This window comes from Nicotiana tomentosiformis, chromosome 9 (assembly GCF_000390325.3).
Source record: "Nicotiana tomentosiformis chromosome 9, ASM39032v3, whole genome shotgun sequence".
Classification (NCBI taxonomy): Eukaryota; Viridiplantae; Streptophyta; class Magnoliopsida; order Solanales; family Solanaceae; genus Nicotiana; species Nicotiana tomentosiformis.
In genome coordinates this window covers 8,884,669-8,896,825 of record NC_090820.1, presented here as the reverse complement: position 1 = coordinate 8,896,825, position 12,157 = coordinate 8,884,669, and the positions used below count along the sequence as shown (strand labels likewise).

Genomic DNA, 12,157 nt, shown 5'->3' with positions numbered 1-12,157 from the left:
TAATCAGATTTTAAATCAAATTTTGAAAATATATTAGCATCATATAATCTAGATAATAAATCTCTTTTGTTAGGAATAGGATACCTAACCCATTTTAAATATTTATTCAAGGGCTTATAATTTTTGACTAATCTAGGAACACCACGTTCCTTTTCAGCTGCGTTATTAACATAGAAAGTTGTACAAGACCAAGGAGATTTTGAGGGTTTTATCAAACCCTTTGATAGCAAACTATCTATCTCTTTTTTGTAAAATTCTACCAATTCTGCATTCATTTGACAAGGTCGAGATTTAGTAGGAATATCATCCTCAGTGAAATTATATTCATAAGGAAGAGTGACAATATGCTTTTTTGATTCCAAAAAGCACTAGGATGCTCAGCACAAATATCAATAGCAATCTGCTCGGAAATCAATTTGATTTTTTCCTGTACTTTAGTAGAATTTAAAGTATCAAATATATTCATACTAAATAATTCCAATTGCAAAGAATCAACATGTTTTTGCTTCATATCAATTAAAGCATTAATATCTCCAGTTACCGGATCTGTAATAAAAGTATAACTAATTTCTTTATCCTTATAAGTAGCAGTAAAACCTTTTGAGTCTATGCTAGTAAAAGGATAAACAGCGTTAATAAACGGTGTTCCAAGTATAATTGGAGGGTATAACTGATTTTTTACCAAGAAAAAGAAGTGAGGAATACAGACTTTATTCTGACAAATACCCGTATTAGAAAGTTTATACTTTATATCTAAAGCATGTCCGGATGCAGATCTAACCATATGAGTAGTTTTTTGAAAATATTTCGTAGGTACTAAACCTTCTTGAATGCAGCTAACATCTGTTCCACTATCAATCATGGCAATGTTTGTAATTGAAAAACTATTATCAATGAGAATAGTACATTTAATATACCATTTATGAGCAGTAATAATTTGCATCATTCCTAGAAACATATCATGTTTAGGATTAAAACTAATAGGTTTTTCTTCAATATCATTTTTAAAAATACCTTTGTTTTTATCATTAGATTCTTCAGCTGGAGAATTGGTTTTCTCAATCTGAGTAATCCTATGATCACAAATCATTTGATTTTGTTTAAGAGATTTAATCTCTCGTTTCAAGTTTTCAACTTCAATTTTTAAATCATCGAAAGAAGAATCTCTTGCTGGAGTTGCATTTTTGTTCAACAAACGGTTATTAACCTCTAGTAAAGAATAAGGTGGAGAATATTCAAATTCTTTTTCAAAAGGTTTTGAAGAACTAGAACTTGAACTAGCAGCCAAATTAATAATTTTTTTACGAAGTTTTTCATCAGTAACTTCTTTCAAAAGTTCTATCACATTATCAGATGTAATAGTTTTCATGTTTAGATCTTTAAATTATGATTGTAATTTATAAAATTCATCATCACAAGTACATGTATCACCTTTACAAGTTGTACAGGTATTATCAATATTTTTATCATTATCAGATAAATCAAGCAAGTCAATTTCAGCTTCGGATTCTGATTCAGAATAATAATCGGATTCTGATCCAGAAGTGTATAACAAACCATAAACCTTATCACGTAGTTCATCATCTAGTCCTAAGGTTTTCAGCTTTTGAAGCTTACAATTTGGAGCTATATGGCCAAATTTACCACACTTATAACACTTAATATCAGCAAGGTCTCGCTTAGATCTATTTTTGGTAAATGTAGTAGACTTGCGATGTGCTTTCTTGGCTTCTCGTTCTTCTTTGGATCTATATCTAGATCTCTTTCTCCTATAAGGACTGTCTTGGTTGGGGTATCTATGATACTTATGTTTCTTCTTCTTATGAGTAGAAGTCTCGGGTAAACCGAATTGGGTGCGAAAGTCCCCTAACTGGTTTCTTTCCTTAAGCTTATCCATCTTAAGCTGTCTAGACAATCTTAATTCATTGCACAGGTTTAACCCTTCCCGTGTGTAAATTCCTATTAATTTACCATAGGTATAGTCTGCGTAAGGAATTTTTCTATAACTACCTCTTAAAACCTTTCTAACTCTTTCGGCAAATAAAGAGGGAAGGCCATCTATGAACTTAGCTTTCCAATGTTCAAACTTATTTTCTGGTAGTTCCATCACTCTACTCATAAAGGTGTCTTTATACCACCTAAACTCACTTAAAGTCTTACATCTAAGGCTATTAAGGAGGGTACGGACAGTCTCATTTTGGTTGGTAAATCTACCATTGAAGTGTTCTAATATAGTAAGAATAAGAGTGTAAACAGCATCTTCTCTATTTGCTACTAGAGCCATGCCTAAGTTATCAATTCCATCCTCAGTGGCTTTGGCATTAATAACCATTGCCCTTTCATCGACACTCAAATAATTGTCCCACCAGCCACGAAGTTGGCCAGTAAAACCTGCAACAATCATTCTGCAAATATTCCTATCTGTATTCTTCACACTTTTACAGATAGTTGCATACATAAGCATTCTATGTACTAGAATAGTTAACTGCCTATCAGTCAAACCATCAAGGTTCCATTCGTAAATTTCGGAACCACTGTAAGACGTATTAGTCTGATTCCAATCACGTTCCTCTATTAAAACATCTTGAGGAGAAGGACGATTGTAATAATAAGTCTACATTCTAGGTTTATCAGCATAACTGCTATCTATATTCTTTTTGGGGTAAGTTCTGAGTTTATTAAATTCTGACAAAACATCTTTTTTATAATCAAAAGTAGAATCTAATTTATCAGCAAAATCATTTGATAAATCAATGGGTTTGATATTCAAACCGGATAACTTTTTATCAAGAAGTTCTTTTTGAATGTTTGTTATAACTAGAACTAATAGTAGGCAACAGTCTATTATTAGAAAATGACTGTCTACTATAAGTGAAACTATTATCGTCAAACTGAATGCAAATCCTACCATCCGAATTTTGAGTAATATGAGAATACTCAGTATTACTAACAGCATCAGTTATCTGACTGGGGGATATAACCGAATCCAAAGTCCATGTGGTTGGAAAATTAATTTCTTCTCACTTAATAGGTCTCCTCGTGGTGAACTTAGACTTTGCAAAATTCGTTTCCACTAGAATAGTCTGATCAAATGTATCATATAATTTACATCTGGGGTTTAACGTAGATAGTAATTTAAAATAAATTCTATACGATAAACATATCAGTTCAGAACCAGGCGCATAATTATAACCATGCATTTTTTAAAATATACTGGGCCATAGGCGACAGTAGATTCAATAGAACCCATCAGAGACTGTCTAAAATTCAAATTTCTGGCATCTCTGAGAGCAGCCAAAAATATTTCTGGTAACCCTTTAAGGGTTAAAGGCTTAAAAGCAATTTGAACCATACCAATATGTAAATAATTATACTGGTATTTATAAACATCTACATCATGCTTATTTAACAAACGAATAGTCTGTTCAGACGAATTTAAAGCTAAAGATTACTCAGTTGTTTTAACAAGTTGTTTAGAAGAGAGTTTATCAAACCATCCATAATCATAGATATGTATGTGTGTGTGTATATATATATATATATATATGTGTGTGTGTGTGTGTGTGTGTGTGTGTGATACAGATTTGATATATATATGATACACATATCATTTTTTTTTTCATGTTTCATCTTCTAATTCGAATTTTCAATTCAAATCACCTCAAATCTCCGCCAAATCATCCCAAAACTGAGATTCAAACTCCTTAAAATATACTCAATCTATTCTAATAACACCACTCAAAAGAACGTACAATTTGACCTTTTGTTTTTTTGCTACAAATAACTAATTGACTAATATTAGTAATATTTTATGAAGTGAATAGCTTTTATAATAATTTACTTATAAATAGACATAGCTAGTAGTTTTCCAATTATTAATCTCGAAATAAAAAATTTTCACAAACAAGAAAATCTCACAATAAAATTCTATTTGGTACGTTGAGTTGTTTGCTTTTTCCCTTTTCACAAAGAACATTCAAAATACACAGGGAATATCTCTAGTCTATAGATGGCAAATGTCAAATTAGAAATTAATTTACTATGAATTTAATTTTTTGAAGCAATTAGTAAACTAATCAATGTGCTTATGGCCTCTAGATTGGATCTGAAGGTTTTAGCATTTGAAAAAGAATTGAAGCAATTAATACTCAAGCTAATTAATGCTTTGGTTTCTATAGTCTTTTATAGTGAGGTGTTAAGTTCCAATTTATTATGTACCCATAGATTCCATATGCTTTGGTTTCTCAATTTCTTTCATATCAAATTTAAGTTAACATTTGGATATAGATTTAGTTGAAACTTAAATTTTTTTTTTTTTTAAAAATAATAAAGAAAATTTATATCCAAATGGGAGCTAAATATTCTAAGTGACCACTTCCGATATATGGAAATGGTATGTTTAAAGAACATAAATAATAATACCCCAAAATGAAGCTATCACTTTATTCCAACAACAATTTCATTAGAAGAAATTAAACACATTCTTCCTGGAATATATTTGTGAATTTCTTGACTTTTCTACTATAACTGATAAAATCTTGACCTTCAACATCAATGGAGACCAACAAACAAACATATCGAGCAACCAATAATTATGATTGGATGAATAAAACTACTACATTTTTAATGAGATGTCTAAGATTGAAATTCTGTAGAGAACACTTTCCCCTTTAATGGATTTAGCAATACGAATTTAAATTTGACGAGCTATAATAAAATTATAGAATAGCGGATGAGAAACCAAAAAAAATATGTCAAGCATACTACTATTACCAATGTCATACTTCGTTGCTGTTCTTCCTATGTGTATCGCAAACGTATGAAACGTAGACAAATTAGGAACTATTTTGTTTAAATATATGAATAAATATGTGCAAGGAGACTCTACTTGTTATAGTATAGTTTGATATAAAATACTACCCTTTCTAACCACACAATAAAAATATAATGAATACGACATATAATTAATCACATTGATGATATGGTAGCATATATGGAATACTTTCATCTTTAATCAAGGGTTCTAAAAACGGAAAGCTAACGGTAAAATTTCGGAAAAAGGTAATTTTTTTAAAAGTGAAAATAGTAATTGAAATTAGAGTTGTGTTTGGATATGAATTTAAATTTTTGTGAGTGATTTGGAGTGAAAATTATGAAAAATAACTTTTTGTAGTTTTTCAAATTTCAGAAAGTTCCAAATTGAACTTCAAGTAAAATTTGAAATGTTCATGGACAAACATTGATTCCGAAAAAAGTGAAAAATAAATATTTATCTGGCCAAACGGGATAAGCTATACATGATATAAATTTGAATTAGTCGGACCATTAAGATGGTGGTTGGATTTACTAATTTAAAGTATTTATTGGCTTTTAAATACTTTTATAATTTTTGTGGTGTTTGACAATGATAAAAAATACTTAAAAGCACGACAAACAAATACAAAAATAAGCCAAAAGCCAAAAGTTGAGTATTACCAACTTATGACTTTTGACTTGTAGTTTATAAGCTACTTTTTAAAAGCTAATCCAAACACTCTCTATAAATGCTAAAGTAAACTAACTTCCAAATAAAAAGAATGTGAAATTCACTAAACATGCAATTTTTTTTATTAATTTTAATTTTAATTACTCCTCAAGCGTGCCATATAAATTCGGAGTACTATTAATCAACACTTTTAACACGCTTGAAGCTAAATTTTGATTGGATAAGACACGTACATAGGTGGTTGCAAACACCACTTCCCTCTTTAGCCTAACGCCGTGAAACCCGTTTTCTTACCGTTACCCAACCAAAAATCCTTCTTTTTGGCCCGTAAAATTTTCAAGAACAAAAAACTGGTGGCAGTGTGTGTGTGTAAATCGGACAAGATCTGTTACTTTCTCAGTAGATCTGTTTTTGGGGTTTGTGAAAATTTTGTTGGTGGGTTTGGATATAACCAAAGATGAATATATTCAGGCTTGCTGGGGACATGACCCATTTGGCTAGTGTTCTTGTTTTGCTCCTCAAGATCCATACTATTAAATCTTGTGCTGGTATTTTTTTTATTTTCCTAACATTTTCTCCATTATTTTAGCAAATTTATGTGGATTGTTACATTTTATTTTTTGTGTTTTGTATAGGGTAATATTTGTGCTATAGTTACATTTTTATTTTTTGGCTGTCATCAATGTGCACCCTTTTCTGCATTTTTAGTATTTAGAAATTAAAATTAATGTATATTGTTACATTTTATGTGTTTTTTGGCTGTCATTCGATGTGTATCCTTTTGTCCATTTTTCAGCTATAGGTATATATTGATGTGTACAGTTATAGTTATTTATTATGATGGGATAATGCTTATATTGGTATTTTCCTTTTTTTTTTCCTTGTTTTTCAATTGGATTTATAAATGCATTTTATTGGAATGTCTTGTTTGTGGTCTTGCCATTTTATTGGAAGGAATTTCTTTTTGTGCTGATGAGGTGAATGGATTGGTATTTCCTGTTGTTGAAATTGGGTTTTATTGGAAATATGGTGATTCTTGATTGAAGATGATGGCTTTTGCTTTTTGAGGTTAAGGGATGTCATTTTGCTTTAGTTTTGATTCGGATAGACGTTGAGGAAATCCGTTTCTGCCTGCTAAGTTTTCATTTTAAAGTGTTATTCAGCTGCTCTCTTACTTCTTGTAGGAAAATTGTCTTCATAAATAGAACTTTGAATAAAAATGTTGGATTTTTTAAATTAGAGATTCAGTTTTGCACAGAAATGTTGCCCCAATGGCTTTGGTCTAGTGGTAACAGCGTAGTGCGTGATGTGTAGGTTAGGCACACATCATGAGCTCGAACCTTTCCGCGGACAACAACTCGGTATTTAAGTGGAGAAGAGTAGAGGGTGGGCCTATTATCCATCGTGTTTCGAGCGTGCCCCACAGGCACACAGAAATGTTGTACTTTTAAATTGAGGATGATTGCTTTTGGTTATGTTGGTTGAGGGATGTTATTGTGCTTTAATTATAAATCTGGGCAGACTTTATTTGAGGCAATCTGTTTGTGCCGGCTGGTTTTCATAATTTGTTTTATTCTCGAAATTTTAACTTGTGTTTTGACTTGTTATGTAAAATTTTGCGCTAGATACTGTTATTTTATGTAAAAGTGGCCCAAAAATGGGAGAAAGTATCAAAGATCTAACCACTTTCAATAGAAGAACGCGATGAATAACATGTTCGGCGAACAGAAATGTCACATTTCCGCTGCTTTAATTAGCTCTCATTTGGGCGAAAAGCTCCTATATTGCAGAAAGCAGAGTCTAATGCTTCATTAGATAATGGTGTGATATTTGTTAGAAAATAAATGAGAATGTGTAGAGTAAAACGAAATTATAACACCTGAGAGGTCCTTTTCTTTTAGATTGTTTGAGAGCAAATAATTAGAGAAGAGTAGTTTAGTAAGTTAAAATCACTAGTATGCTTTTCGGAGAGGAATAAATATCATGACAAACAGGGAGAAAATTGTTTGAGAGAAACATGATCTTAACTGTTTTTTGGTTAACGTTTTTAGTGGAACGATATTATCCTCAGAAGGTTAAGTAAATTTGCGTCTGAAGGTTCCTTCGCAAGGTTTAAATCTCAAACAAGGATATGGGATACTTAAGGAAAAGTAGGTGGTGGGCTGTGGAAGCCTTCATTTTAAGGGTCTGTGCTTCTTTGGTTTTCTTTTAGATAAGGGGAAAAATCTCCTTTTGTCGGACATCCAATAAAATTGGAATGGTACAGAAAGGAAAAAACCTGTCATGTTGTATGCCTGTGTGCCTGTTGTTTGAGTTATATTATTTCATTTACTTTAAATTTAATTTTGATATGCTAGAAAACTTTTTCGGGACTGTATTTTATTACTAGAGCAATCTGTCCTAGAATTATGTATTTCGAGGAGAAGAAATGCTTGTCAACCTGAAAGGAACTTTTATATGGAGCCTTAATCACCCATAAAAAAAACAAGCAGAACAAAAAAGAATCTGAAAGTCCAGGTGCAACAATGGAGTATTGAGGTTGAGAAGATATCTCAGTAAGGATTTAGTTGCTTTTGTGTGTACTAGTATTATAGAAATAATAGGTCGAAGAAGCAGAATGATGTAGCGGTTATAATGGATATGCCATATGTGTGTCGTGCCTGGGACTTCACATCTGCATATGTTTAATTTCCTACTAGCACATTGAAATGGATGCCTATTCTATCAATTATTTGATGTGACTACGCGTACTAAGATAAAGGAAAAGCAGGCTAGGTTTGTTAATGTTTCAGTGAAAGTTAAAGTGAACAAGCTGGAATGTTAGTTTCAAAGTGCTTAAGTCATCCAAATAATCTTGTTTTCATTAAACCCACTGACACTTAAGCAGTGGATCAAGGCATGTGAATCGAAAATTTGGCCCTTTTGATTGCCCTTAAGCAGGATACAATACGAACACTGGCCTAGAGGGGTTTTACCTGGACTGTTGGAACTGTTGATGCATTCTGCATTATGCTGGTCGAGATTTATCCCTTAAAGAATCTGCCAAGCTACAAAAGCATTCTTTTTATCTATACCAAGCAGATTGGTTGCAGTAGAAGAATGTAGATGGTACAGTAGCACATGTAATTTGTTCATTCATAGTTTTTATAGTTGTCGAATGTTTGTATACGCATAATTGTTATTGCTTGATGAAATTGTTAATTTGGCCTATGACCGTATAAAGCTACATCTAGTGACTAGACTGTGTTAACTAATGGTAGAGTTATTTATTCACAGGTATTTCTCTGAAGACTCAAGAGCTATATGCTCTCGTCTTTGTTACTCGCTACTTGGACATATTTACAGACTTTATTTCACTATACAATACTACAATGAAGTTGGTTTTCTTGGGAAGCTCTTTATCAATTGTGTGGTACATGAGGCATCACAAAATTGTCCGCAGATCTTATGACAAAGACCAGGATACGTTTCGTCACATTTTCCTTGTGCTTCCTTGCCTGGTATTGGCTCTTGTTATACATGAGAAGTTTACCTTCAAAGAGGTATTGATGCACTCTCTATAGCTCATTGGAATTAAATCTTTGTTGTAGCATTTCATATTATTATGTCACTTGGATGTGCTTCCACTTTCTCGTTAATTGGTATATTCATTATCAAGGACATGTGGTTGCATTTTTGACCAGGTAATGTGGACCTTTTCAATATTCTTGGAAGCTGTTGCCATCCTTCCTCAGCTGGTCTTGTTGCAAAGAACGAGAAATATAGACAACTTGACTGGACAATACATTTTACTCTTGGGGTGATGTATCTTTCCTTTCTTACCTTTTGCAAGAGTTGGTTATGCTCACATCTCAATCTCTTTACTTTTTTCTTCTTCTTTATGTTGTTTACTAAGTGCTTTTATCTCGGTTTTTTTTTTGTTTGTTTGTTAAAATGAAGATCTCAGTTTCTATTTATCCACTTGTAGATGCTATTTATTCTTAAGGCGATTGGATATTAATGTGAACAAGCGTGATAAGCTATCCTTGGATCCATAATTGTAGTCTTCCTTTTCTTTGAAATCCTTTTTGAATAACTGTCTTTGTACATGGAGAGACACATCTCTTTCTCTCTCTCTCTCTCTCTCTCTCTCTCTCTCTCTCTCTCTCTCTCTCTTTCTCTCTGTTGATTGGTTAGAAAGTTAAATGAACTTCAAATAACAGGCTCTCGGTGTTTGTTTTTCTATCTATTTTATAGAAGAAATTACGATAAGTGGGCAAAAGGTTTAGACTACGTCTTAAAATATAGGAATGACTGAATGAGAAGAGCATATAGTTAAGGGCATTGACAAATGGTCATTAGAGAAGTGAACCAGTTATCTACTGATATAATAGCATGGGCTAAAGTAATTTCCCGGGTAATCTTTTGTTGACAATGTGGACCTGGATAGAGGGAAAGGATACCAAGGATTCATTATTGCCAATCCCAACTAATTTAGGAATGAGGTGTAGTTGATTGAATGATTAGTTGGGATTGGCTAAAGTCAGCCTGCTGGAGTGTAACACATTGATTCTCTAGAGGTTGAGAAGTCTGAACTAGTTTCAATTGGCTGACAAGGTCATTTAATGTTACAAGATAATTTATTGATACTATTATTATTTCTGTATGATCTGATCGTAGATTACCTTGCCCAACTAGCAATTTTCAACCTGTCTCATAGTCATCAAACCTGCAGCACCAAATTCCTCTCCGCCCTCTGCTCGGAAACACAATTTTCAAGCCCACAGCCAGTTGAGCAAAAAACAATCCACCCCCGTCTTTCTCTCAAAACTATGGTTTTTTAATTCTTGTATCTTATTTCCAGTTAAAATCCTTTTCTGGAAGAATTATGTTGAATCACTCCAAGAGTAGAATCAGCAGCTCATCTCACGTTTTAGGAACTAAAAGAGGAATCACACGTAGACGGACCTGAGCACTCTCCTGCTCTACGAAAGATAGTGATGTCAGATAGTTCTTTCTTGCTTTCCTTCTTTCTTTCTTTCTATTTCAAAGCTTGTGCTTTGGTTCAGATCACTGCTTACTTACTTGACTTGCCGCCTCGTTTTCTTCTTCAGTAGTTGGATCCATGCCATCCCTGTATCATTATCTTCGTTCAGACCCTGGAACAATTCTTCTTGCTGTAGCACATGACCTGTTAAGGGTTAAATACATAATTAAGCTATTATATAAGATGGTCACATAATTCATCAGGTATTAAATTGACTGATTTCCTTCATTAAAGAGTCTCTGGCTCTCTGCCTCATCATAAAAGAAGCCACGTGCTTGGCCGATGTAACAAATATTTTGCCTAGATGTGATGGTTACAGACCAACAGGATATGTAACAATGGTTTGTGCTATTACAAACCAATAGGTGCTCTTGGATTAAGAGTGTCCTGGAAAAGTTTGGAGACATGGGATTAGCAATCATTCTTTGATCTCGCTCTTCATGGTGTTCATTTATGTGACGATGGAAGTCCTGACAAATTTGCCTGACTTGTTTTCTTGATTCTTGTTTTGCAGTGCGTATCGGTCACTTTACATCTTGAACTGGGTATATCGCTACTTCACAGAACCACACTTTGTACATTGGATAAGTACGAATCACCACCTACCTCTTCTCAATTCTTTGTTTGTTCGTTTATTCTTTGCTTAGATACAATGCCTGTGTTTCTAGATCTAACTAGCATTTTACCTCCAGACAGACATCTTCTTTAAGGCTCCTGTTTCATGTGTTTTGTTATGAAAATGACAACTTTCTGCGCTTCATTGGTCTTTGTTATTGCAGCTTGGATTGCAGGCCTCGTGCAGACAGCGCTTTACGCTGATTTCTTCTATTACTACTTCCAAAGGTAAAAATATTAGCATTTCCATGTAAAACCGCATACAGGCTACATTCTTGTAACGTTATAACCTCATTGGTAATAATCGGTTGCAGCTGGAAGAATAACACCAAACTCGAACTTCCTGCCTGAGCTCGCCTCATATCGAAGAAAACAGGAGCAGGCCGGAAACTTTGAAGATGATCCAATGAACATCTGGATGTTTAATGAGCTAAAAACATCCTTATTTTGTTGGCTAATTAGGTCAGAGTAAGATACCAGATACATATATCATAATTTTTAGAATCTGCTTTTATCAAGAAACATGTTTTTGCTAGTAAGTTGTTGAAGTATATTCTTTATGTAACAGGAAAACTTTGTGACTTCATTTTTGTTGTACTAGAAATTGTTTCTTGGACTTTATTTATGCTTGGGGAAGCATTCTTATCAGTTCAAGAAAAAGAGAAAATTATCACAACTTCTATCCCTCACCAGTTTATAAAATATATATATATTTTTTTCGTTTCATTGGCAAACAACTTTTGAGTCCAATTGATAACCACCTACATATTAGAGGTGAATTTAAATTTAATAATTTTTACTTTTAATATTTGTTTAAATTATGCATTCAGATTTAATTTTAATTGAGTTTTTAATACGTCTTTATATATATATATATATATATATATATATATATATATATATATAGGGTTCCCATGAAAAGTTATGAATTTAAATGAATCGTCGTTCATTCTCACAGTAGAGTAGTCTTATTAACCTGTTTGGCCAAGCTTCTTTCAAGGCTAAAAGTGTTTTTCTTAACTTGGTGTTTG

General features: G+C 32.9%; 1 protein-coding gene across 1 annotated transcript; it reads left to right on the top strand.

Moving 5' to 3' along the window:
• The first annotated feature begins 5,703 nt into the window (after window positions 1-5,703).
• Window positions 5,704-11,802, top strand: LOC104115062 (ER lumen protein-retaining receptor). The gene is made up of 6 exons (XM_009625635.4): window positions 5,704-6,033; window positions 8,762-9,027; window positions 9,169-9,284; window positions 11,026-11,099; window positions 11,291-11,354; window positions 11,441-11,802. Exons 1-6 carry the CDS (start codon window positions 5,943-5,945, stop codon window positions 11,475-11,477), a joined length of 648 nt encoding a protein of 215 aa, XP_009623930.1. The 5' UTR covers window positions 5,704-5,942; the 3' UTR covers window positions 11,478-11,802.
• The last annotated feature ends 355 nt before the right edge of the window (window positions 11,803-12,157 follow it).